We start from the raw sequence: 23,911 nt of genomic DNA on the forward strand, positions 1-23,911 counted from the left end.
GAGATGCAAAATTACCAGAAATAGACACAAAACTACCACAAAAAAACGTAAAACTATCACGAAACTACCAGAAAAAGACACAAAACTACCAGAAAGAGACACAAAACTACCACAAAGAGATGCAAAATTATCACAAAAAGACATAAAAACCCTTCAGAGCTTCAGTTCCTTTGCCAGAAAAAATATAACATATTTATTATTATGACTGTAAAGTCTTCATATTTGTGTAATATTATCATACGATCCGTGCACCGAGCTCTGATTGGTCAGTAGGCGGTGCTTTCATACGAGCTGACCTCTTATCTGGAACATAACCTGCTCCGGAGCAGGTTAGCTGTTCAGCATCAGTTACCATGGCGATCTACCCCGGTAAGAAGTGAACCAGCGTCGTAGGGACTAACTTGCCTCTCAGGGCTTCCGTAGCTTTAACTTGAGGAACCACACAGACGACTGAGACGGATTGATTTCCTGTATTATTTATTGAAAACCCAGCAGTCGTCATTATTAATACCTGTTGTGTCCTGTACAGGCGGGGGGTTGGGAGTAAGGTGGTAAAATAAACTAGTTGTCATTCTGTTGTCAACAAAATAAAAGGCAAAGGACAAAAAGACAAAAGAAAAAACACTCCGATATGCTACAGAATGACACCCTCGCATTTCTTTTTAACACTTGTTTTTTAAAAATGTTACACAGATGCAGAGAAAACAAAAAAGCATTGAGGAAGAAGAAGATGAGAGTGACATCAGCTCAGAGGGAGATAAGAAAGAAAATGAAAGACAAGTTTGGGTGTCTTTTTTAAAATAGTTGTGTTCATCTGCTTTCCCTCTCAGTGTTGCTCTTTACTTATTTTGTGTTGTGAAAAGTCAACAATCTCTGACATCATCTCTCTCTCGTTCTCTGCGTCTCTTCCTCCCTCCGTCCGTCCGTCCGTCTTCATCGTTTCTTTGGAGGTTGGGCTGTGCGGGGAGGAGTGATGGGCCGACCCGAGTTCATCCCTCCGTACTGGTACTTGGCTTTCTTCTCAGATGGCTTCAGGATCTAGAAACACACACAGGAAATAACAGAAAGATTTTAAATGATAGAATAACATCGTCACAATAAAGGCTCAGGGTTGTAGTTGTGTCACCAAACGTCTCCGAGGAAATCGCTCCTAACTGGACAAAACTTCTCAGAGTGATGCATCTTTGTTCACACTTTTAGGAGCTATGAGTCAGGGTTTAGTAACGAATTACATTTACTCTCGTTACTGCAACACAGTCGTGTTTTTGTGTACTTTTTTGAGTATTATTTATAAAAAAAACGGCAATTTTACTTCAGTACTTTTTAATAAAGTAAGTATTGTATTGTGCTTCACTCAGTGCTTGAAGTGGGAAATAAAAGTGCCAGTACAGTTGCATTTTATCATTTTTACTTGAGTAAAATGTCTTTAAAGTAACAGTTATTTTTTACTTGAGTACACAATTGTAGTACTCTTTCCATTCGCTGATATTTAGGAGATCTCCAGAGGTGTCCTAACCTGTTAGGAGTCACCAGGAGACGGCGTTTAGGCGAAGACATTTCAGAAGAGGAGAGATGTTTTGAAAATAAGCTTATTAAATTATCCTTTTGACAAAAAAATAACAAGGATATCTCAACTTAAATACAACTAATATGGGGTCTTGTATCTTATTTTTTATTTTGGCTATTTCAAAATCTTCTTCTCTACATCATACTATAATTAATTTTCCATCACATGGTAACATATATACCCAATTTATTTCCCTATACACATAAAACCTACGCTATTTTCTGCATTTGGAGATTCAGTGCATGATTACTCTGACACAACTACATCAGTACTTTGTGGTAACTTCATACCTGGAAGGAGCACATCAGGGTTTCGTCCACGCTCATCATGCCGCCGGCGTTGTCGAACTCCCCGCAGTAGTTAGGAGCTGAGAACAGAGTCACCAGCTGCCGCTTGGCAAAGAACTCATAACCGTCTTCTACCACCTGGGGGCGTCGGACACACAGGACCATTACTCAGAGAACAACAGGACTTCTTTCAGCAGTGATGCACTCAAAGCCAATATGTAAACTTTAAAACAGATAAGACATGTGGCGGTGTTAAACCACGACTGATAAATCAGTCCAGTTGTGGTTAGAGAAGACAGTTCTATGTATTTAGATGGTTACATATACCCCGTTTCACACCAATGACCAGGGTTGGACCAGGGTTATCTGACCCTGGTTCATTTAGTTCGCTAAGTGCTTGATAATGTGATGAACTGGGTTTATTACTTTATAACAGATGGTACAGGCAACAGATGGATCTTTTTGCAGGTTCATTTGGAAAAATAAAAAGTTAAAAATGGTAACATTAAACTAATAGAAAACGTGCAAAGACACTTTAAAAACGGATGCGCTCACAGCTGGCGGTACCGTGCGGTGGTCGGCTTGCACGGTGTGTTTCCGTGTAACGTAACGGCGGATGTCTCTCTCATTCAGCAGCCTTGTTATGTTCGTTTAACGTTACACTACGATGTCCCTCACCGTCCCGTCATCTAACGCTTTTTTCTTCCTTACCGCGGACAACCAGCAGTTCCTGCACCTCCAAGTCTCGCCACATATCTGTCCGTCGTTCACCTCCGGTATGTCTGAAATCATTCCTGGGACCGTCGCACCGTTTGGTTATGAGCCAAGGCGACCTGTGACAGTTACGTCACGACTCTGCGCCCTCATTTGCAACCAAATAGGTTTGTTAGCGACCCTGGTCCGACCCTGGTCCGACCCACCTCTCAACCTGCATGGCGAAGTCAATCAACGCAGGTTAACCCTAAAAGGGTTAAAAGGGGTAATAGTGAGAGGATGTGTGTGTTGTACCTGGTGGGCTCTGCAGATGAGGTCCAGGTCGTGGCGGTTGAGGAACTTGCTGACCACATCAGCTCCAAAGGTGAAGGAGACGCCGCGGTCGTTTTCTCCCCAGCCCTGGACATCCTTGTCGGGGTCGGACCACAGCAGATCACACAGGAGGCCTGGGAGGAAAAACACATCATATTAATTACACACTTAATGCTTTTTAGAGAGGTGTTAGCTGCTGCATTCACACGGGACAATAATCACTCAAATCTGGATCACAGCATGTGCTCAGCTTTTCTCACACTGCTGGAAGTCACCTTTATAGTGTGTCAGGTATTAAAACACTGAGGCTGTCCTATGTATATACACACTTTCTTAACCTCCAGATACTCCGAGTCTCCCTGAAAGACCATAAGAGGGTCTGAGAGACGGCGGCCGCTACGGTCTGAACACTGGCGGCCTTATAAGGACAAAACAACCAGGTTTAGTGAAGAGGGGGCACTTCCACTGGTTTACTAGGACTTAGAGCATATCATCAGCTGAGGTTACAAGGAATGGAATCTAACCTCATTGTCATAAATAAACATCTCTCCTCGCACAGTTTGTGGGGGCAAAGATGTTTCATGTCTAAATATCAGCAGATATAGGAGTCATTTCCTGAGTTAAGAAAGTTGATAAATAGTTTTTACTCGTAGGGGTTTAAAAATAGAACCAAACCGACGTCATTGAGAAGTTTAGGCCGGTCAGGACCGACTTCCTGACCCTGAGAAGCTGGAGGAATATGGGCCCAGATTTGTTTTGTCAGTTTGAATGGTGACATGGAGCTACAAACTGACGCCAGACCAAGCGTCGACCAATCATATGTTTTTGTGTCACCATTTCAAATCCACTTCTCTCGCCCCACAATTCCTGTTCAATGAGGCCCATTGTATTCATGTGTGATGATGTTAGTCCCCATAGTAACCATTTCATTGTAGTGAGACCAATTTGTTTAACTTCACTGTATAAAATGACCTGTGGTGACCTCTAGGATAATCACAGCCTTGTGAAACTAGTCACAAACTAGAGACCTAGAGCATTCAGAGGATGGATGGCTTTCCTAGCTAGATTAACAATAAAGGAGTTTCTTAGAAGCTTCTAGAACAGAAGTGCTCGCCATCTAATCGCCGAAAAATGCAGAATTCTTGCAGAAACCTCTAAATATCAAACGTTTTTGATCCCAAATCACAGCATGGCTTTTTCTATGATGTTCCTCAAGGTCTTGGTGTCTCAATGTGGTATTTCGGAGGGATTATTGATAATTTCTATCAATTCTCCAGTGGTAAAAAATTGTTAAATTTAGCTCCAAATCTGTGTAACAAATGGTATCAACCTCAAAAACTGCTGCAACAACTTATGAGACATAATAGAGCATGAAGATGACCATCATATACTTCTATCATCATGTTCTAAACCAGGGGTCAGCAACCTTTACTATCAAAAGAGATATTCTAGGCAAAACAAACAAAAAAAAAAAAATCTGTCTGGAGCCGCAAAACATTTGATCATTGTGATGAAGGTTTATAGTATATAGTATATAGTATAGTCTAATGCAGTGAGGGCCAAAGTGCAAATGTGCGACGGAGTATTAGGGCCACACAGAGGGAAAAAACATCAGAGATTACCAGAATAAAGTTGTAATATTACGAGAATAAAGTCATAACTTTACGAGAAAAAGTCACAACAGACTGTTGCAATGTATAACAGACCGTTGCTATGGGCGCAGTTCTGATGTCGGACTCTGGCGGACTGTTTTTGGAATCAAATTATTGATTCCTTAAGTAAGTAGCCGTGTAATAAGCGGGATAATGTACAGCTAGCGGGTCATTATTATATATTGTCGGGCTGTCTTTCACAACAATGACCCGCTAGCTCTACATTATCCCTTACGTGTTATAGCCCGGCTGTTTGTGACGCCTCCAGCACTTGGTACCCTACGTACAGCGTGTGATGCGTGTGTGTCTAGCGGCGACGCTGATCAGAACGACAACAATTGTTACCAACCTAAATTAATGAAAACATTTTTTATTGTAGTGGCACCAGTGGAGGAAAAAGTACTAGTAGCAACACTAGTGTATAAATACAGTCTGGCATCCAGTCTGTGTGTGTGTGTGCTGACGTACCTGTGTCGGGCACGTCTGTGGGTCTCATGATGCGTCTGATCTGCTCCATAGACTGCAGGTCGGGAGAGAGACCTGTGGGAGACACAAAACTGTGTAAATCTCTTGATAAACCTCCACCTGTGCCTGGGTACAGGTATTAAACCCCATATCAGTGAAGTAATAAACTCACTCTGACCCATTTACTGAACATCAGATTAGTCAAACGAAAATACTGAGAGCTTATAAAAAGGTTCATGAACTTTATCTTTTCATACATCTCATGTAAACAATGACAGGAATGAAGTGTAGACAGACAGCTCTACAGTGAGAGCCTGAGGACACGACACGAACATCAAGGACACCGACTTCACATCCAGATTAAAGCTGCAAATAGCAAAACATGAACAACCCAAATGTTGCTGTCTGTCAGCGTGAATACCTCCGTGACAGCAGAAGATCTTCTCGTCCACGATGGCAGCGATGGGCAGGCAGTTGAAGCAGTCGGTGAACGTCTTCCACAGCTTGATGTTAAATCTGCGTTTACCTGTAAAATCAACAAGACGGCGGCTGTAATGCTCTGGTGATAGGTTTGTGTGCTAGGTTTGTGTGCTAAGTCATACATTTTTCTATTCAAAAAGTCATAATATTACAAGAATAAAATCATAACATTATGAGAAAAAAGTCGTAATATTACGAGAATAAAGTCATAACTTTACGAGAAAAAAAGTCGCAATATTACGAGAATAAAGTCATAACTTTACGAGAAAAAAGGTTGTAATATTACGAGAATAAAGTCATAACTTTACGAGAAAAAAGGTTGTAATATTACGAGAATAAAGTCATAACTTTACGAGAAAAAAATCGTAATATTACGAGAATAAAATCATAACTACGAGAAAAAAAAGTCGTTATATTACAAGAATAAAGTCATAACTACGAGAAAAAAATTAAATAACTAATAAATTACTACTTTATAATATTATGACTTTATTCTCGAAATCTCAGATTTATTTTTTTCCCTCAATGTGGCTCTAATACTCCGTCGTACCGTCGTACCATAGACCTACAACAATGATAAATAAAAATGTAAACGAAAAATAGTTCCATTTTTAAAAATCCACCGCGAGCCCCTGGAGAGGACCTAAAGAGCCGCATGTGGCTAAAGAGCCGCAGGTTGCAGAACCCTGAACTAGATCCACCACAATGGGGCGTTAGGGGGGAAGTGAAAATGAAACACGCTCCACTTCGGCATCGCTATACGAGAGCACTCACACTCGTCGTAGAAGCCGTAGATGCGATTGATGGAGGCACACTCGTGGTTGCCCCGGAGCAGGAAGAAGTTCTCGGGGTATTTGATCTTGTAGGCCAGCAGCAGGCAGATGGTCTCCAGAGACTGCTTCCCTCTGTCAACGTAGTCGCCTAGGAACAGGTAGTTGGCCTCTGGAGGGAAGCCGCCGTACTCAAAGAGCCTCAGCAGGTCTGTGTACTGTCCGTGGATGTCACCTGGGAGAACGGAGAGGAGGCGGCGGCGATCAGTGGATGGAGGAGATAATGAATCGTACAGTTTAAGACGCTGAACGGGAGGGTTACTGACCACAGATTTTGAGTGGAGCCTCCAGCTCCAGGAGGATTGGCTGACTGAGGAAGATCTCCCGGGACTTGATGCAGAGGCCGCGCACCTCGGCCTCCGTCATCTGGACGATCTTCCCTGGACGACATCCTCGCACTAGGGGTGTAAGAAAATATTGATTACACATGAGATAGGGATGCACAATTAATCAAATATTAAATCGTGATCACAATTTTGGCTTCCCACAATTAAATGAACATGATCACCTGCGATATTGACGTTTAAAATACGCGTTCTGCTCATAGAAAACTCTGCAGCATATCAAATCAAACGCTTACTAAACTAACAGCCACCAGCTGGTGATTGAGATGACAACCAATGTGTTTATGATTAAATTAAGAGCATAAAATTGTCTTATTGCTGCTAATTTTGCTCTCAAAGTGCACCAGATTGATGCATTTAACTTTAAAATGTCGCTAACAAAAGGTTCTCTGGGTCCCCACGAGTCTCCCCTTTACAGACATGCCCACTTTATGATAATCACAGTACAAATGTACTCTGTATCGGCCGCTACCCAAAGCTCAGGTATCGGTATCGGGACTGAAAAAGTCGTATGGGTGCACCCTTACTAACTGCACACATCATCTCCCAGTCACAGGGTGACTTCAGACTAAATATGGGTGGCAGAGTTTAGTCAACAGGCCGAGGATGGAAATAGCCTGTGTGGGGCATTGTTGATATTGTCGGGAGTGTTTTGGAGACGACTTCCTGTTGTGTAACTGAGGCATAGAGAAGGCAGGAGTCACTGTGACAAAGAGCATGGATGGGATCATAATATTAAATTAAATACATACGAATGGTTGGGACTAATTGATGAATTGTATTTGAACCGAAAAGTCTGTTTTCAAGCAAAAAAAGCTAAATATATTCTCTGGTTTCAGCTTCTTCAATGGTAGGATTTGCTGCTTTTATTTGTTTTATGTGATAGTAAACTGAATTTTGGGGGTTTTGGACTGTTGGTTGGGCAAAAGATGACATTTTTAAGATGTCACCTTGGGCTTTATTAAATTATAGCAGCATTTTTTCTTATTTTCTGACATTTTATAGAATAAAAAATGAATCCAGAAAATGATAGGCAAAGGAATCAATCATGTTTTATTTCCATGTTCTGCCACTACCCTACAGTATATATACTGTATATTCACAGTGTGCGTTGATGATTAGCAGTGTTTTCCTGCTGCCTGGTGAACCACAGAAGTGGGCCAGCGCTGACTAAAGGCCGCTGCTGTCAGATGACACCAAAGCGACACGATGGGAATCCTAGCAGCCATCAAACGCCACTTAATAGGTAAATCAAATAGACTGAGAGGAATCCTGCAGCTCCACAGCCACAAGAGGTTGTTTTAAAAGGAGAATGAGTTAATTATGCGAGATACAGAGAGAGAGAGAGAGACAATGTGTGAAATGTGGTGTGTGTGACTCCTCCCGTCTGCACCTTGCAGCTCTGCAGGTATTTTACATGCAGTTTTTACGGAAAACAGAGTGTGTGTACATGTGCAACATGAGCCAGCTATTTCTGTCTGGAGACCTTAGATAAGACACTCACTCTGTCTGTCTGTCTGTCTGTGTCTATGCACTGATCCAATATAAGGGATGCACCGATCCGACTTTTTCAGTCCCGATAGCGATACCTGGGCTTTGGGTATCGGCTGATACCGAATACCGAGTACTGAGTACCAGTCCGATACCAGAGTTTAATTAATAAGCTGTATGCCTCACTGTGTGGAAGTGACTGGGATCATTCTGTTATGTGTAAGACACTAGTAGTACTAACTTTGTAAAACAAAATGTAAACAAATAAATACACAGATATAAATTTACTGAATTGTTATTTATTATTAAAATAATAAATCGTACATCAGCAACTTGGTAAAAAAAATCTTCCAAATTAACATAATTTTTTAATTTATTATTAAAATAATAAATCATACATCAGCAACTTGGTAAAAAAATAAAATAAAATATATTTTTTATTATTATTAAAATAATAAATCGTACATCCACAACTTTTAAATTTAACAGGAATAACAATTCAGGTGTAAACCTTTTTAATGCAGCAACAAACTTAAATTAAATAAATTAAAATTCCATTATTAAATATATTTAGTATATAAACATAGAACTGAATTTAATAGATCGACCCCTTTGTCAGCGATACCTGATCTGGTATGAGTGCATCCCTATCCGATATCACGTTTTCATGATTCACGATTAACGATGGACAATCATGCAATTAATCGCAATTAAATATTTGAATCGATTGACGACCCTAATTTTGATGTAATATCGTTTTCTTCGTAGGCACGAGGAGATCGGTCCATTTTGTGCGGTAGTAGTAGAGTCAAATAACACGCCAAATACCCCCTTATATGAGCCTGAGGAAGAAAGCCTGGCCTAACAGAGACAGTTGATAACCACCGTCCTGGTACACGTTATCTCTGACCGGGGCTTTAGGGGCCTGGCCCTGTCCAGCCTGCTTCGTGGTACACCCCAGTCACATTGGGGCTATATTCAGATTGTGCAAAGGTAGCATTTCACAAGTTGGAATAAACAAAAACATTCATCCTGAGCCAAAACCGTGCTGCAAACTCATCACGCCCTTAAAATATAAACACCTTGCTGTACTGGTCTCAATAGACAACATGTCCCACAGTGAGCACAACACACAGACTGGGAGTGTCTGTTTGTGTGTGTCTGTGTGTGTGTGTGTGTGTGTCTGTGTGTGTGTCCACTGAAGAGTGTGTGTCGACTCTCGAGAGCGTGATTTCACACCCCTCCCTTCCAGCTCTGTGATGATGCGTTGGCAGGTCTGTGCTGGCTCAGCTGACAGGCAGGGAGGCCTAATATAGGACGGACACACACCAACACACACACAGACACACACACACACACACACACTCAGACACACACACACGCACACACACACTCAGCAACCAGCACCACTAGTCTCACTTGCCTGGGAGGATCCCCTTTCGTCATATGGTAAAGTTAAGACGGAGCCGGGAAAACACACTCACACACACACACACACACTGAGTGATGAAGTGACCTTGACTTTGGATCGTATCACTACGGGGCTCGTGGCGAGGTATCCCAGCATCCTCTACTCTTGTCACCACCACTGCACTGCAGCTTCCCCCAGTGAAGAGAAAGAGAGAGGGAGCGAGAGATGCCGACAAAGAGATGGAGAGGGAGGTGGTACCCACATGTGGTCACCATGGCAACCCAGCAAGACCAATTTCCAGCCTGTGGAAGGTGTTGGTGAGCGGAGCTGCTGCTGTATCTGTATCTGGGGGGGGGGTGATTTACAGATAAAGTGGCATCTCCACCAACCCACGCCTTGCATACTAACATGAAGCGCCACTGACAGCAGTGGAGGAAACACTACAAGAGGTCACCTGCACAGAAGACACTAGAGGATCCAACCGGTTTGATCTCATCTACACACCTGTAAAGTTTCGTGACTGCATCTCGCACAGTTGTGACCAGGGCTCGAGCTTAAGGACGTCCCATTGGGATGGATTTGGGAAAAATGAACAAATCACTTTTCAATTTACGTTAAAGATGAATGATTAACTATTGTATTTTGGGACGATTCCAGGAGGACGGTGGAGAAAAAGTTAGTTTAGAGCCGTGGTTGTGACGCTATCACGGTGACAAAATCTGTCCCCAGACTGACAGAAATATAGAACACCTGGCAAAGGACTCCGTCCTCTGTGGTATTTCCCGCTCTGATAGGTGTCTCCAGGACATTTTGCCATGATGACACACATACACAGACTCCCATGGTGGAAACAGTAGCAGCCACATGCCGTCGCGGCTGGTAATTATTACAATTGGACGTTTAATATTACTATTAAGAATGTCTTCTAAGAGTGAAATTGCCGCGGTACACTAACAGGACGCATACTGACCATTTTGTCCTTCACCACACACTAGGCTGGCCGCGCTAGTCGGTGTTACACGATGTTCAGGCACACACCGGTTACACTACTCGCCCACCGCCACCACCGTTGTTTTGCTTCTTTTTTTTTAATAGAAATTAATCCTGTTTGGTTCATTTGAGCGTATCAGCGCCGTGTTATCGACACATAGCCGGACAACAGATGCTACAAACTGAAAGCGAAAGTGTCTCCGTACAGAGTCTCAGAACAGACAGAAATGTTCTGATACCTGAACTTATACCAATCCAATACCAGCGTGATTAAATATATATATATATAGTTATTTATATTATTTAGCAGCTGTTTATTGACCATGTATAGATGTGATATGATTACAATCTTTGTTGTATGACCTGGCCTCAGGTTAAACTCTTTGTAAAACATGAACAAATACATACAGTTTTACTTGTTGGATTTTCCACTGTGAAATATTACCGTTCTCTTTATTCTCCACTAGCACCGCACTGTTGTTGTTTCCTATCGTCACGTGACAAACTACCTGCAATCAGTTCTTCTTCACTGCTCTAAAAACAGTAGTTGCCAGTGGCAGCCATGGTACATTCGGGGCGACAGCACAGTGAAGACTGCTGTTTTAAAAGTGAAAAGTGAAAACTGCTTCCATCTAAATGTTCGGGCGGAGCCTAAAGACTCACACAATGACAGACGAGCCAAACAGATGCACAGCGTTTAGCAGTCAGTGTCGCTGCTTTCCCAGCAGCAGCAGTGAGAATGAATCAGGTTCTTGGCTGAAACAGCTGCTGAGCTTCCCTTCATGGACTGCTGGGAGACTAATGTTCCACTAGCATTTCCCAGCTGCTTCTTAAGACAGATTAGTGAAAAACTCTTCTTTGAGAAATGTTCCGATTCATCTCTCCTAATTTGGTGAGGTGCAACAGCGTTTAGGTTTAGGTCTGGTTGACCTCTGACCTCTTCAGACTGAGCGCTGTGTGCTTTCTCTAGCTCGATCACAGCACTGCAAGCAACTCTTCTCTCTATTTCCTCTCGTCCAGACCTCCTTCACCTCTTCACCCCCCTTCCTCTTCATCTTTTTATCGTCAAGTTGTATTCTTGGTCGTCCCCCTCCGCCTCGCTTTATGAACCGTGCTGACGTCTGCCTCCCATAGATGTTATTGCATTCCAGACAGATCACAGACCCCTCAGACCTAAACAGCTCTGGCTGTACTGGGATACACACACTGGTTAGGGCATCTGCAAGATGCATCGAAGTCTTAAACAAGTTTAAAGATATGTTTAAAAGAAATGAATGTGGTTCTGAGTGGATCTTGGTCTATAGGACTATGATTAACATGTTACCTCACTGGGAAAGCACGCACAAGAAAACCACAAAGATCAACACTAAGGCTGCATTTAGTTTGACTTTTTAAACCTTGTTTAAAGTCAAGATATATTTTTTTATTATTTTTAATTTTTCCGATTAATTATTTTAATAATAAATAACAATTATGTTAGTTTTGAAGATTTCTTTTACCAAGTTGCTGGTGTATGATTTATTATTTTAATAATAAATAAAAATTAAATTAGTTTTGAAGATTTTTTACCAAGTTGCTAATGTACGATTTATTGTTTTAATATTAAATACAAATTCTGTTAGTTTTGAAGATTTTTTTACCAAGTTGCTGTTGCACGATTTTTTATTTTAATAATAAATACAAATTCTGTTAGTTTTGAATATTTATTTTACCAAGTTGCTGGTGTACGATTTATTTTAATAATAAATAAAAATTGTGGTAGTTTTGAAGATTTTTTTACTAAGTTGCTGATCTACAATTTATTGTTTTAATAATAAATACAAATTCTGTTCATTTTAAAGAGTTTTTACCAATTTACCCCCCCAAAAAATATTTGTTATATTTTGTTTTACAAAATACAAACAAAGCCATGTTTAAATCAAGCCTGATGTTGTCGTACACATAAAAGAATGATCCCAAAATTAGATCGTGCATCCCTAATTGTCACCTTGGAAAAACTGTAATCACAGAATGTAATGTTGAAAAATAACAATAACAATAGTTGCCGATTTCCTGAGACATGAACATTTTTTCGGCTCTAAAAGGACGTGACTTGTTTCAGAAGGTCATTTAATACTCCATGGAAGCAGTAATAGTTAATAGTAACTGTTATTACAGTCTACCGCCCAACACCGCGTACTAACCTGTGTCACAGTGGTTGATCTTTCTCGGTATAAACGAGTTAAAGTCCGGCTGCCTGTTGCCAAGTTAATTCACTAAATATTTGGGAGGATCTCTTGGTTACTGCCCAACCCACCATTGTGCTGCATGTTTATCCACATCAGAGTTGTTTCGACAAACTTTAATTCCTTCTGCTTCACTGAGAGCAAACTACTTGCTAAAGGTCAAGGAGGTCAACTGTTGGTCCATTCATTTAAAAAGAGCAGAGTTTATGTGAACAGTGTGTGTTAAAGCCAAAGAGAGAGAGAGAGAGAGAGAGAGAGAGAGAGACAGATAAGTGAATTACAGACCGATTACTTCTTGAAGGCATTACCATATATGGGCCCTACTGTATGGAGGAAGGAGGAAGTGAGCGAGTCAGTCAGGACGAAGAGGGAGCTCTGTTGTTGTAGCCGAGCTCAGACCAGGACTCTGTCAGCCAGTGAAGGTCCACGCTAATTAATCACACTTTTTTTATCTGTTCAAAATGTACCTTAAAGGAAAATTTGTCAAGTATATAATACTCTTATCAACATGGGAGTGGACAAATATGCTGCTTTATGCAAATGTATGTATAAATTTATTACTGGAAATCAATTAACAACACAAAACAATGACACATATTGTCCAGAAACCCTCACAGGTACTGCATTTAGCATAAAACAATATGCTCAAATCATAACATGGCAAACTGCAGCCCAACAGGCAACAACAGCTGTCAGTGTGTCAGTGTGCTGACTTGACTATGACTTGCCCCAAACTGCATGTGATTATCATAAAGTGGGCATGTCTGTAAAGGGGAGACTCGTGGGTACATATAGAACCCATTTACATTCACGTATCTGGAGGTCAAAGGTCAAGCGACCACTTTACAAATGGCCATGCCAGTTTTCCTCGCCAGAATTTAGTGTAAGTTTGGAGCGTTATTTACCAATGGATTCATTAGGGTTTCATATGATACCAGTATCTTTACTCTAGCTTTAAAACTGAGCCTGCTACAACCTAAAAAATCACAAGTAATGCATTTTTATCGCGTAAACTTTGACATCCCTAGTTAATAAATTATAATATTTGTCCAAATCCCTGTTGATTTTATTCATTATATATTCACTTCAATGCTCGTCACACAGCATTAGCACCGAAAAAGGGAGCAAAATTAGCTGGAGACGATAAATACCCACGAGTCATTTGTCCCGAAAATGAATGCTGATTGTAACCTTTCCCACTAAAGACAAAAGCCAGATGTTAGTGGGGGTTTTTGTCCAGTGGTAAAAGGGCTTAACCTTGTCTGTCCACTGTTTACAGTGAGCAGAATTGATTAGTGCAGCTTTAATATTTTTATTTGAAGTGGCAAGTCCTTTTCTCCAAGCTTCTAATGGGTCAAGCAGAGGCCTGAATTTAAATCAGGTGTGTTTCAGTCACTGCTGCACCAATAGAGATGCCCCGTCAGACCTTTTTTAGCTCTCCACCTCCATTCTTTCCAACTGGGCACGAAGCCAGCAGCCGGCTCGCCTCCACTCCACTCCTCCATCTAAACCCTCTCCCACACAACCCCGATGGAAAACACTGACCCCTCAGTGAACGACAAACACATAAAGCCACTCTGGCAGAGGAGAGCGGGGAGCGAAATCTCAAGGCAGAAATCCCGACTGCGATGGCATTTTCCTGTGCGGGCTTCGCATTTTCAGAGGACTGTTTTGTTCGCCCTTTAAGTGCCACGGGTGAATGGCCGTCTTTGTGGTGCGAAAAGAAAGGATGAAATTGAGAGGAGAGACTGGGGGAGAAATAAAACAGGAGAGTGGGAGAGACGGAGAGGAGAAGAAAACAGGGAGAAAGTGAAGCTGGAGTGGTGAATAGAAGGAAAAGAGGAGGGAGGGCTTATTGGGAAGCCTAGCTGGGCAGCTGAAAAGCCCGGGTGAGCTCCTCGGTGCCACGTTTGGTGCCAGGGGGTGAACGCTCCCCGCCACACAGGCTCCACCATTGTTGTTTCCATAACAGAATGCCACGCCAGCAGCCGGAGCACCACGCAACGCAGCAGCAGTCCTGCACGTCCGACCAAAACAAGGAGGGTGTCACCAACGTACAATGAGTTATGAGAGAGCAGAATAACTCTTTCAGTTCAGCCGATGACGTCTTACTTTGCAGCAGCACTGAAAAGCTCCTAAAAGTGGCATCACAGCCCAGAACAAAGTTGACAAATCCTGACCAACCAGAGAGTTCAGGATGGCAAAAACTCTGGGATACATGACTGTGCACTTTCTATTGTCTTACAAATGAAAAGCTGAATTTCATCAATAAAATGAATTTACTGCGACAGCCTTACTGGGTCTGGTACGACCCGTAGTTTATGATGGCCAATGTTAGCTGAGCAGGGTCTGAAATCAACTTTTTTCACTGTCTGCCGCTGTGGCAGACAAGTATTGTTTTTGTCTGCCATCTGATGTCATTCAATGTTCGATATATTTTACATAAAAAACATTATATACATGCTAATTTAGCCTACACAGTACTGTACTGTACTGTGTTTTTGTCATCTATAGTGGTTATTTGCATAAAAACACACAAAAAGGAAGTTAAACAGGTCATAACTCCCTCTCTAATATCTATTAAATAATGGATTTATTCAAGTGCTCGCCAAAAACTTAATTTTACAAGATTACATTTGAACACATCATGATAATGTCGTAATTTACCTTCACCCAATGGTCATTTTTACTGAGCAGAGCTTGAACGCCTCATAATAATAACTCGATGGCACCTCCATTAACGTTAGTAGCTCTGTTATTTAGCCAAGCAGGACTGTGCTGCTAACGGCTGCTAACAGCTAACGTTACTAACTCTCCTTCTGTTGATTTCAACACAGATTTGTTTTTCACAGTGTCGCTTTATCAGGGAAAAAATAGGGTGCGCCCTTCTGGTTTAGTAACGCCATGCTTTTGATCCTTTTTTTCTCTCCGGTCCCAAACAAACTGAATGATACAGCATGCGTATGCGTCATTGTGCAGCGTAACTGTCGGAAAGCATCAATACAGAGGTATAGATAGTCACGGAGGCATGATATGCCAAGGAATCAGACAACTAAGAACCGGTTCTTAACAGGAACCGGTTCTCTAATCCCATCTCTAGCGTTTTCCCTGTCTGACAAAGTGGTGGATGGCCTCACGATTTCACTTGGTTACAACCCTAATATAAAGTATATGTATTGATTGATGATATATTACATAAAGAGGGTGGAAAGTGGAGGCAGATTGTCCAAAAAGCTGTGCAGTTCAACAGTCAGTGATGATTCCATTTCAGGAAATAAACACAACCTGGACAGAGAACTGCCCTTTAGACAGATTTCATGTTCCCATACTGGGCTACAACTTGGCTGGCGTCTTTGCTCATAAACTGACTGTCGGAAAGCATCAGTACAGAAGAATCATCACGTAGGCATGAGATGCCAAGGAATCAGATAACTAAGAACCAGTTCTCTATTCCCATCTCTAGCGTTTTCCCTGTCTGACAAAGTGGCGGATGTCCTGATGATTTTACACTCCACTGCCAACAACTACCCAACTCATTTCTTATACCTATGCCTTTATCATGTATTGATTGATGATATATTACATAAAGAGGGTGGAAAGTGGAGGCAGATTGTCCAAAAAGCTGTGCAGTTCAACAGTCAGTGATGATTCCATTTCAGGAAATAAACACAGCCTGGACAGAGAAATGCCCTTTAGACAGATTCCATGTTCCCATTCTGGGCTACAACTTGGCTGGCGTCTTCGCTCATAAACTAAAATGGCTCTAAAATGCTGCTTTCCATCCCCCTCCTGCTCTCGCTGGCTGATGTATGGGGCCGTGGTGTTGATTGTGCCACATAAAGCCTACAGGCCACCTGTGCCAGACAGAGGGCCTGTTGTCGCTAAAGCCGGGGCCAGTGTGGGCTTAGCGTGGGCATGTTGGGAAAGCACATAGAAACACTAGTAAACACTAATGAGGAGGAGAAGGAGGGACCTGCTATTGGGGAACTCAACAAACAAAAAGGAGAAGGGAGGGAAACGAGGCCCGTCCTGCTGAGGCATGCTGCCGCTGTCCGCTGTGTAGAAGGATTTCTATGAATACCGTGAAAAGTGCAACGTCAGCTCAAACGTGCCGTAACCGACTGTGTAGTGACTCTGCTGTGAAATCTGAAACATGCTACTGAGAGTTGTACTAAGACAACAGATTGATTTCAAACAGTGCCGTGCAACACTTTATAATAACGTGGCGGTTTGTCACCGCAGCGACAGGTCATCACACCCCGGTGATTAGACACCTCATGTGTTCATATGTTTTCATAATCAACACACTGGAGGACACCGAGGTACACGATGTTTATCTCAGATTACCTGTCTCATGTACTACTGTCAGGATATAGTGACAGTGTTGTAATCATATGTGCTCCAGCTCCGGCTTTAACGCTGTAACTGTCCCAGCTAGAAGTGAGCCCAAACTATGTTAAAGTCCACTGGGATGAAGCTTTTAGGCCGGATGTGATCCAGAGACAGGACTGGACAAGTGTAGCCACGCTGACTGTATAATATTAACATTCACCAGGGTTGGAAATTAGCACCAGCAACCAGCCAAACGCTGGGGAAATCTGCAAGTAGCTGCTGGATGATTTGCTTCACTCACCAGCCAAAGAAAACAATGGTGTTCTACTGAGTGACTGGTAGGGTTTGGAATCCACCACCCACAGTGGAGGTGGAGGTGGACAAAAAATTAAATTTCCAACACACAGGCATCCCCATCGTGTTGCTGCTTACCTTTCAACTGACTCACAAGACTGGTCACATACAAAAGTCATTGTGTTCAGAGTGACGAATGAAACCAGAGAGGCCAGAATACCTGCACGCTGAGGCCTCCGACGAGGCTTCAGTGATTGTAAACCATGTTGTCAGCTGATCAGGTTTAGCCTGTCGGCTATACGACGCCCGTCAGCCCCTCCACCATATGGCTGGAGGACACATGCACACTGTATGTATGTGTCTTTGGATATCCACACACTACTTTGTCCAAACGTTGAAACTAATGACATTCCCATCAGCATTAGCTTTGAGCTAATTCACAAATGTTAACATGCAAAATCAAAATGACGAACATGGTGAATACGCAGCAAGTTAGTATTGTCAACTTTCTGACGATAGCATTTAGCTCAAACCACAGCTGCTATCCCGCTACGCTTTAGATTCTTACTTTAACCCCCTGAGACCCACAATAGACCTGTTTTTGTCTTTTTTAGGGGGGTACAGGGGGTCTTTAGGGGGAGATAGCAGGTCAACAGTAGATGTCACATAGAAGTGGTGTACATCATCTGAAAGCTGGGAACCTGGAGATTAATTGGTTGCAGCATATTTGCGGTTGATGTCATTTCTTACACAGATTTGGTGCAAAATTTAACCATTTTTTTCCACTCGGGAATTGATAAAAATTACCAATTATCCCTCCAAAATACCACATTAAGACACCATGGAGATCACAACCTTTGAATATTAAAATGACTCTGAATGTAGACGTTATCGTGCTTTTTATCCAGAAAAACGGCAGCTCCTCCGTTCACCTGAATGTGTTTATGTGTATATGTGACCTCCCCAATATGGTGGCGACATTGACGTACAATCCAAAGGCCAATGCGACATCTACGTGTATATTGGTGCCTTCAAATGAAACTCGTGAGCTCATGTTTACAACATGGGAAGTCGTGTACACGATATGGCTGGCGTTCAAGTAGTTAAGTTGAGAACACCGCTGCTAAGTAACGGTAATATTAACGTTGCTGTCGGCGTCTAGAAGCCACAGAGGCTGACAATTAAGCAAGCAAACAAGCTGGTAACATAATGCAGGAAATGCAAAGACACATAACAGAGGAAAAAGATGAGGCTGTTGGTAATATCAACATTTTCCTTGGACCTATTACAAAATTACGAAGAAAAACAATATACAACTAAAATTAAAACATATTAAATTATTATGCATCGAAAAATTAATTTCCATGGCCTTCGCTATTTCTGACAACGTCAACAAACACGTCACAACTCATGAACTCTGAGCTTTCAGAAACTTTCCACTTGCCTCTGTGAGTGTGTGTCACCAAAAGGGTAAGTTAATTTCTACCAGGGACAGCTGTGCCTGTTGACATTTAATAGGAGATCAGAGAGCTCTCTATATGAGCGTCTGTAGATTCCCGACTGGCACCAGAGCTCATTGAACAAGTGATCAAATAAAGTGGCTAAGGAACTCCTGTCATACCTCAAGGAAAAGCTCCTTCTATACATATAGAGAGGAATAAATGACTCCCTAGGGTGGCAAAGTGAAATCCTTCTGAGCTTCTTGATGTGAATACCAGGAGAAAAGCCAGTGACAGGTAATTTAGTAAAAGTCCTAAATGAAAGCAGGCTGTAGATCTGGTTAAGTTCACTAAGATGATGGATATCAAGGTTTCAATAGTAAGGAAAAGTTGGTGAGAGGTCATTGTGTTGTTGAAAGGTCAAGTCTTAAAATAAAATACAGCCTCTATGAAGATAAACTGATACACGAGCGACAGTTTGAGTGTGTATTTCTGCCTGTATATGATCCAAATATACATCAGCGTATTAGGGCCATTGTAGGTAAAAATGAATAATTATGGAGCTGGGGGAGGGGGGTAATATTCTGAGAAAAAAAAAATTATTATTTTAATAACAGATAAAATTCTGTTACTTTTTAAGATTTTTTTACCATCTTGCTGGTGTACGATTTATTATTTTAATAATAAATCAAATTCTGAAGATTTTTGTATCAAGTTGCTGGTGTGCGATTTATTATTTTAATAAGAATAATGTTAGTTTTGAAGATTTTTTTTACCAAGTTGCTGGTGTACAATTTATTATTTTAATAATAAATACAATTCTGTTAATTTTTAAGATGTATTATTACTAAGTTGCTAGTGTACGATTTATTATTTTAATAATAAATAAAATTCTGTTCATTAAGATTTTTTTTACCAAGTTGCTGGTGTACGATTTATTATATTAATAATACATTTTTAAAAAATAATTTTGAAGATTTTTTTACCAAGTTGCTGGTGTACGATTTATCATTTTAATAATACATACAAATTAAATTTGTATAAATAAAATAAGTTTATAATTTATTTATTTGTAATTTTTTTTACAAAGTTAAAAAAACAATACACATAAAAGAACAGTGACTTTCACACAGTGAGACATACGGCTTATTAATTAAACACTGGTATCGGATCGGTACTCGGTATCAGCCGATAACCAAAGCCCAAGTATCGACATCGGTATCAAGTCGGATCGGTGCATCCCTAGTTCTGTCAACTACTTTTGCCAGTTTCAGAACATTTTATTTGGCAAAGTTCTTGTACGACTTGTGTTGAAACTACATTTAGCATTTAACAACCTTTGCAGGAAACGTGCTTATTAAACATGAGTGTTGAGCCTCTTAGCTGGTATTTTCACACCTCAAATGAGCCAGCCGGAAACAAACTAGCTGTAGACAGAAAGAGAAAGTGTCTGAAAGGAGATGGATGGTTGGATATATCCACAGCTCACATCTGGAAGCCTTTAGGGCCAGATCCCTCCAATTTCCTCCACTGAGGTTTCCTCGTCGCTGCATAAAAAAAGCAACTAAATAATATGTAGCCTTGCCCAGCTGACAATACAGACTCACTCTGCTGTTACTATACAGCTGACACACAACAAGCACTATAATGTAACCCGTCCCCAATCAATCCAGATGATTAGGTTGTACTGACACGTTGATCCGCTCATTCATTAAGCACACCAAACTGTGTACGTTTTCTGTGTGATTTTCAGCACACTGAATCTGACGATCCATCATGGATGTTTGTTCACTGCTTTACTGAAGACACAGGGGAACACTGTCTGCGTTCTCTAGAAAACCAAAGGCTCACTTGATTCCTTATTTAGCACTGCTAAGAACCCACTGATACCCAACACGAAACAATGGAGCAACAACGCTTTCTTCCAAATTACTGAAACTGAACTTTTGTTCAGTCTCGAATAACCAAAATCATATCCAAACATGCGTATTAGATCCATCCACAGCTAATGGAGAAAGCTTATTATTATTATCACTGATTTATGATGATAAAATGTGTTTTTTCTTCATGATAATAAGGTTCCTTTAAAAACCTCTGAAGGAAAACAGCTCAAATCTATGCAGAACAGAAATAATGGCAACTTTTAAAGAGTTTAATTCATGGATGAATCTTTCCCAAACACTGGCTATGTAATTACAAAATACATAGATAACAAACTTGTAAGTATGTTTACAGGGTACAAACTGTGCAGGTCTATTTAAAGTGGAATATCACCAAGGCTGGTGTAAACATTACCATTCAGCAATATTCCCATATAAACACAATATAACCCTGACTTGCCTTCTCTTTTCAGAAATCCTTACACCAAATCCCATTTGAAAAATTCACATTTTTTCTTATAATTGTGCTCAAATGATATATATTGATACTAGAACCAAATATATAGGTGTCCTCAGAGACCAAACAGTTGTGCTGGAAAGTTCGGCATATTTGATTCACCAAGCTGCTCTTTATTTTAAAAGAAATGTCAACTTTTGTTACTGATATGCCCCACAAGCTACCGCCCACCACCACTGTATTTTGTTGTAAAATGCTTAAGGAAATATATGAAGAGTCGTTTCTATGATTAGTAAGTAAAAGCTTCTTAGGTAGTGTTTTATATGCTGCATGCCAAAGTGTTGACACCAATAATGGTGTAATACAAGTATTACTACATTAATCAATACAGTAAATTGCTGAGAAATCCTTAAACCAAATCCCATTTGAAAAATTGACATTTTTTCTTATAATTGTGTACAAATTATATATATACACACTATAACAAAAATTGTTTATGTCCTCAGAGAACAGACAATTGTGCTGGAAAGTTCGGCTTAATTTATTCACCAAGCTGCACTTTATTTTAATAGAAATGTCAACTTTTGTTACTGATATACCCCAAAAGCTACCGCCCACCACCACTGTAAATTGTTGTAAAAAAGCTTTAGGAAATATATGGAAAGTCGTTTTTATGATTAGTAAGTAAAAGCTTCTTAGGTAGTGTTTTATATGATGCATGCCAAAGTGATGACAACAATAATGGTGCAATAAACATATTATAACATGAATAAAGGCTATAATAATTTGCTATAGTTAGTTTAAAGGTTGCTCTCTCCCATACAGTCCTCCAACTATAACTTTTTTATACACTTTAACATTCAATCTATGAAAAGTCTCACATGCATTAGGTATGATATCATACCTAACATACCAGACTAGTCCTGTTTACTCCTCCTGCACAGGGATACTACAGTAAAGTGGGCCCTTTTTCTTGTCTTGTCATAATAAATAAGTAAATAACCCCTTTAGGGAATAAGGCAGCCAAACAAAGGGATAATATAAATGTAGTATGGGTTGAGAAACTCACCCTCCAAAAGCCTGGAAATCAGCGAGTCCACGTCCAACTCCCCCTCCGCCATTTCTGTAGCAAACAGCTCTATGTGCCCGCCGCAGTCTGGAGCAGAGCAGCCAGGAGAGCAGGCACCGCCTCACTGCACTCAAACGCACCACCAACCTCCTCCCACTCACTGGCGCCCGTTTAGGAATATTATGATGCGTTCATTGCGCCTCGGATTCTCTAGCTTCCATCACAGAAACAGGAGAAGAGTAGGGAGATTTTTTTTTTTTTTTTTAAGAACAAACATTGTAACTTAAACACTTTGCATATGTTTATATATATATATATATATATATATATAATATTTTTTATTTAATAAAAAGAACATTAATAACAGATATTTAACATAGAGAAGGTAAATAACAAAACATTTTTAATTAACCGCCAGGTATTTACTACCTCAGTTATTTTTTTTTATTTAAGAACAAACATTGTAACTTAAACAAGTTGCATATGTTTGATATATATAAAAATATTCAATTAAGACTTAACACTTAAATATCTAAGCCTCTTTAATTTCTTGTCACTTGTACAAAAAAAAATGATAATCTGACTCAGATATTCTTTTGTATTCATGAGCAACTTGTATTGACACAGAAGTAAACTTGAAATGATGTAGAAAAGCTAACAAAAAAAGAGACATATTTAAGGTCCAGTCACTAAATATTATCAGGGGACAAAATAATGCACAGGATGGAACCTGCCAAAATAAAAAATAAATGAATGAATGAATAAATAAATGACTCGATAAATAAATAAATATTATCCTTAAATGTAGCAAACATAATATAAAAATAAATGTAGCCATTAGTTAATTGATAAAATGTGACATCAATTGATATTTCTGTTTTAATTTGCTTCTTTGTTTATTTATTTATCTTTATTTAGAATATCTGAGTCAGATTATCATTTTTTTTGTACAAGTGACAAGAAATTAAAAAATTAAATTATATATATATAAAAACTTTTTGACAACTTTTGCAACACTTAAATATCTAAGCCTCTTTAATTTCTTGTCACTTGTACAAAAAAATGATAATCTGATTCAGATATTCTTTTGTATTCATGAGCCACTTTTATTGACAAAGCTTGAAATGATGTAGAAAAACGAGCAAAAAAGAGACATATTTAAAGTCCAGTCACTAAATATTATCAAGGAACAAAATAATGCAGAGTGCTGGTAATGATGAGAGCAGATGATTTATTCACTTACAGCTCCCTCTGCTGGTCAGAATGTGACTTGTATGAGTGGGAAGTCCCTTGATAAACAGTGTTTATGACTATTTTATGATTTAAATCAGTGGAACAAATAAAGTAAAGAACAAATAATAATTAATGAAGAGAGATAGGAGCCTCATATGTTTATTTTGCACTACTTTGCCCATGTTAAGGCCTGGAACAGAGGTCTTAGTGTAGAGTGGCTCCAGTTTAAAACTCTCTCTCCAGGTTATGACTAAAGCCAGAAGTTATGTTATTGCCTCTCCCACTCACAACCTATTTTTCTGTTCCTTTCAAGTGCGTCATCTGGGTATTTCCGCACTGTTTTGAGTGGGTGGTGGCAAGTTGCACTGCAGAGGAAAGGCGAAGGGTGCAGCTGAGTCAGGCCAGTCACAGCACAACACAGGAAACAGGTGACTCTTTC

The 23,911-nt window shown here is 40.3% G+C and overlaps 1 protein-coding gene across 1 annotated transcript; it reads right to left on the reverse strand.

Annotated features, from left to right (window-relative positions):
- Positions 1–460: 460 nt before the first annotated feature.
- On the reverse strand, positions 461–22,378 carry LOC119481320 (serine/threonine-protein phosphatase PP1-beta catalytic subunit). The gene is made up of 8 exons (XM_037758123.1): positions 22,240–22,378; positions 6,574–6,705; positions 6,252–6,482; positions 5,419–5,523; positions 5,001–5,072; positions 2,863–3,014; positions 1,858–1,992; positions 461–1,038 (listed from the first exon to the last, which is right to left on the reverse strand). The coding sequence occupies exons 1-8, from the start codon at positions 22,289–22,291 to the stop codon at positions 934–936; spliced, it is 984 nt and encodes a 327-aa protein (XP_037614051.1). The 5' UTR covers positions 22,292–22,378; the 3' UTR covers positions 461–933.
- Positions 22,379–23,911: the final 1,533 nt, after the last annotated feature.

This window comes from Sebastes umbrosus, chromosome 22, assembly GCF_015220745.1.
Source record: "Sebastes umbrosus isolate fSebUmb1 chromosome 22, fSebUmb1.pri, whole genome shotgun sequence".
Classification (NCBI taxonomy): Eukaryota; Metazoa; Chordata; class Actinopteri; order Perciformes; family Sebastidae; genus Sebastes; species Sebastes umbrosus.

Bases quoted from the DNA above. Each gene is read 5' to 3' on its own strand.
- LOC119481320 (XM_037758123.1), bottom strand. From the start codon at position 22,291: ATGGCGGAGGGGGAGTTGGACGTGGACTCGCTGATTTCCAGGCTTTTG. The intron at 6,483-6,573 runs GTCAGTAACCCT...CCGTTCTCCCAG, and splicing joins GGCTCCACTCAAAATCTGTG to GTGACATCCACGGACAGTAC. The intron at 1,993-2,862 runs GTACAACACACA...CGACGCCCCCAG, and splicing joins TCATCTGCAGAGCCCACCAG to GTGGTAGAAGACGGTTATGA.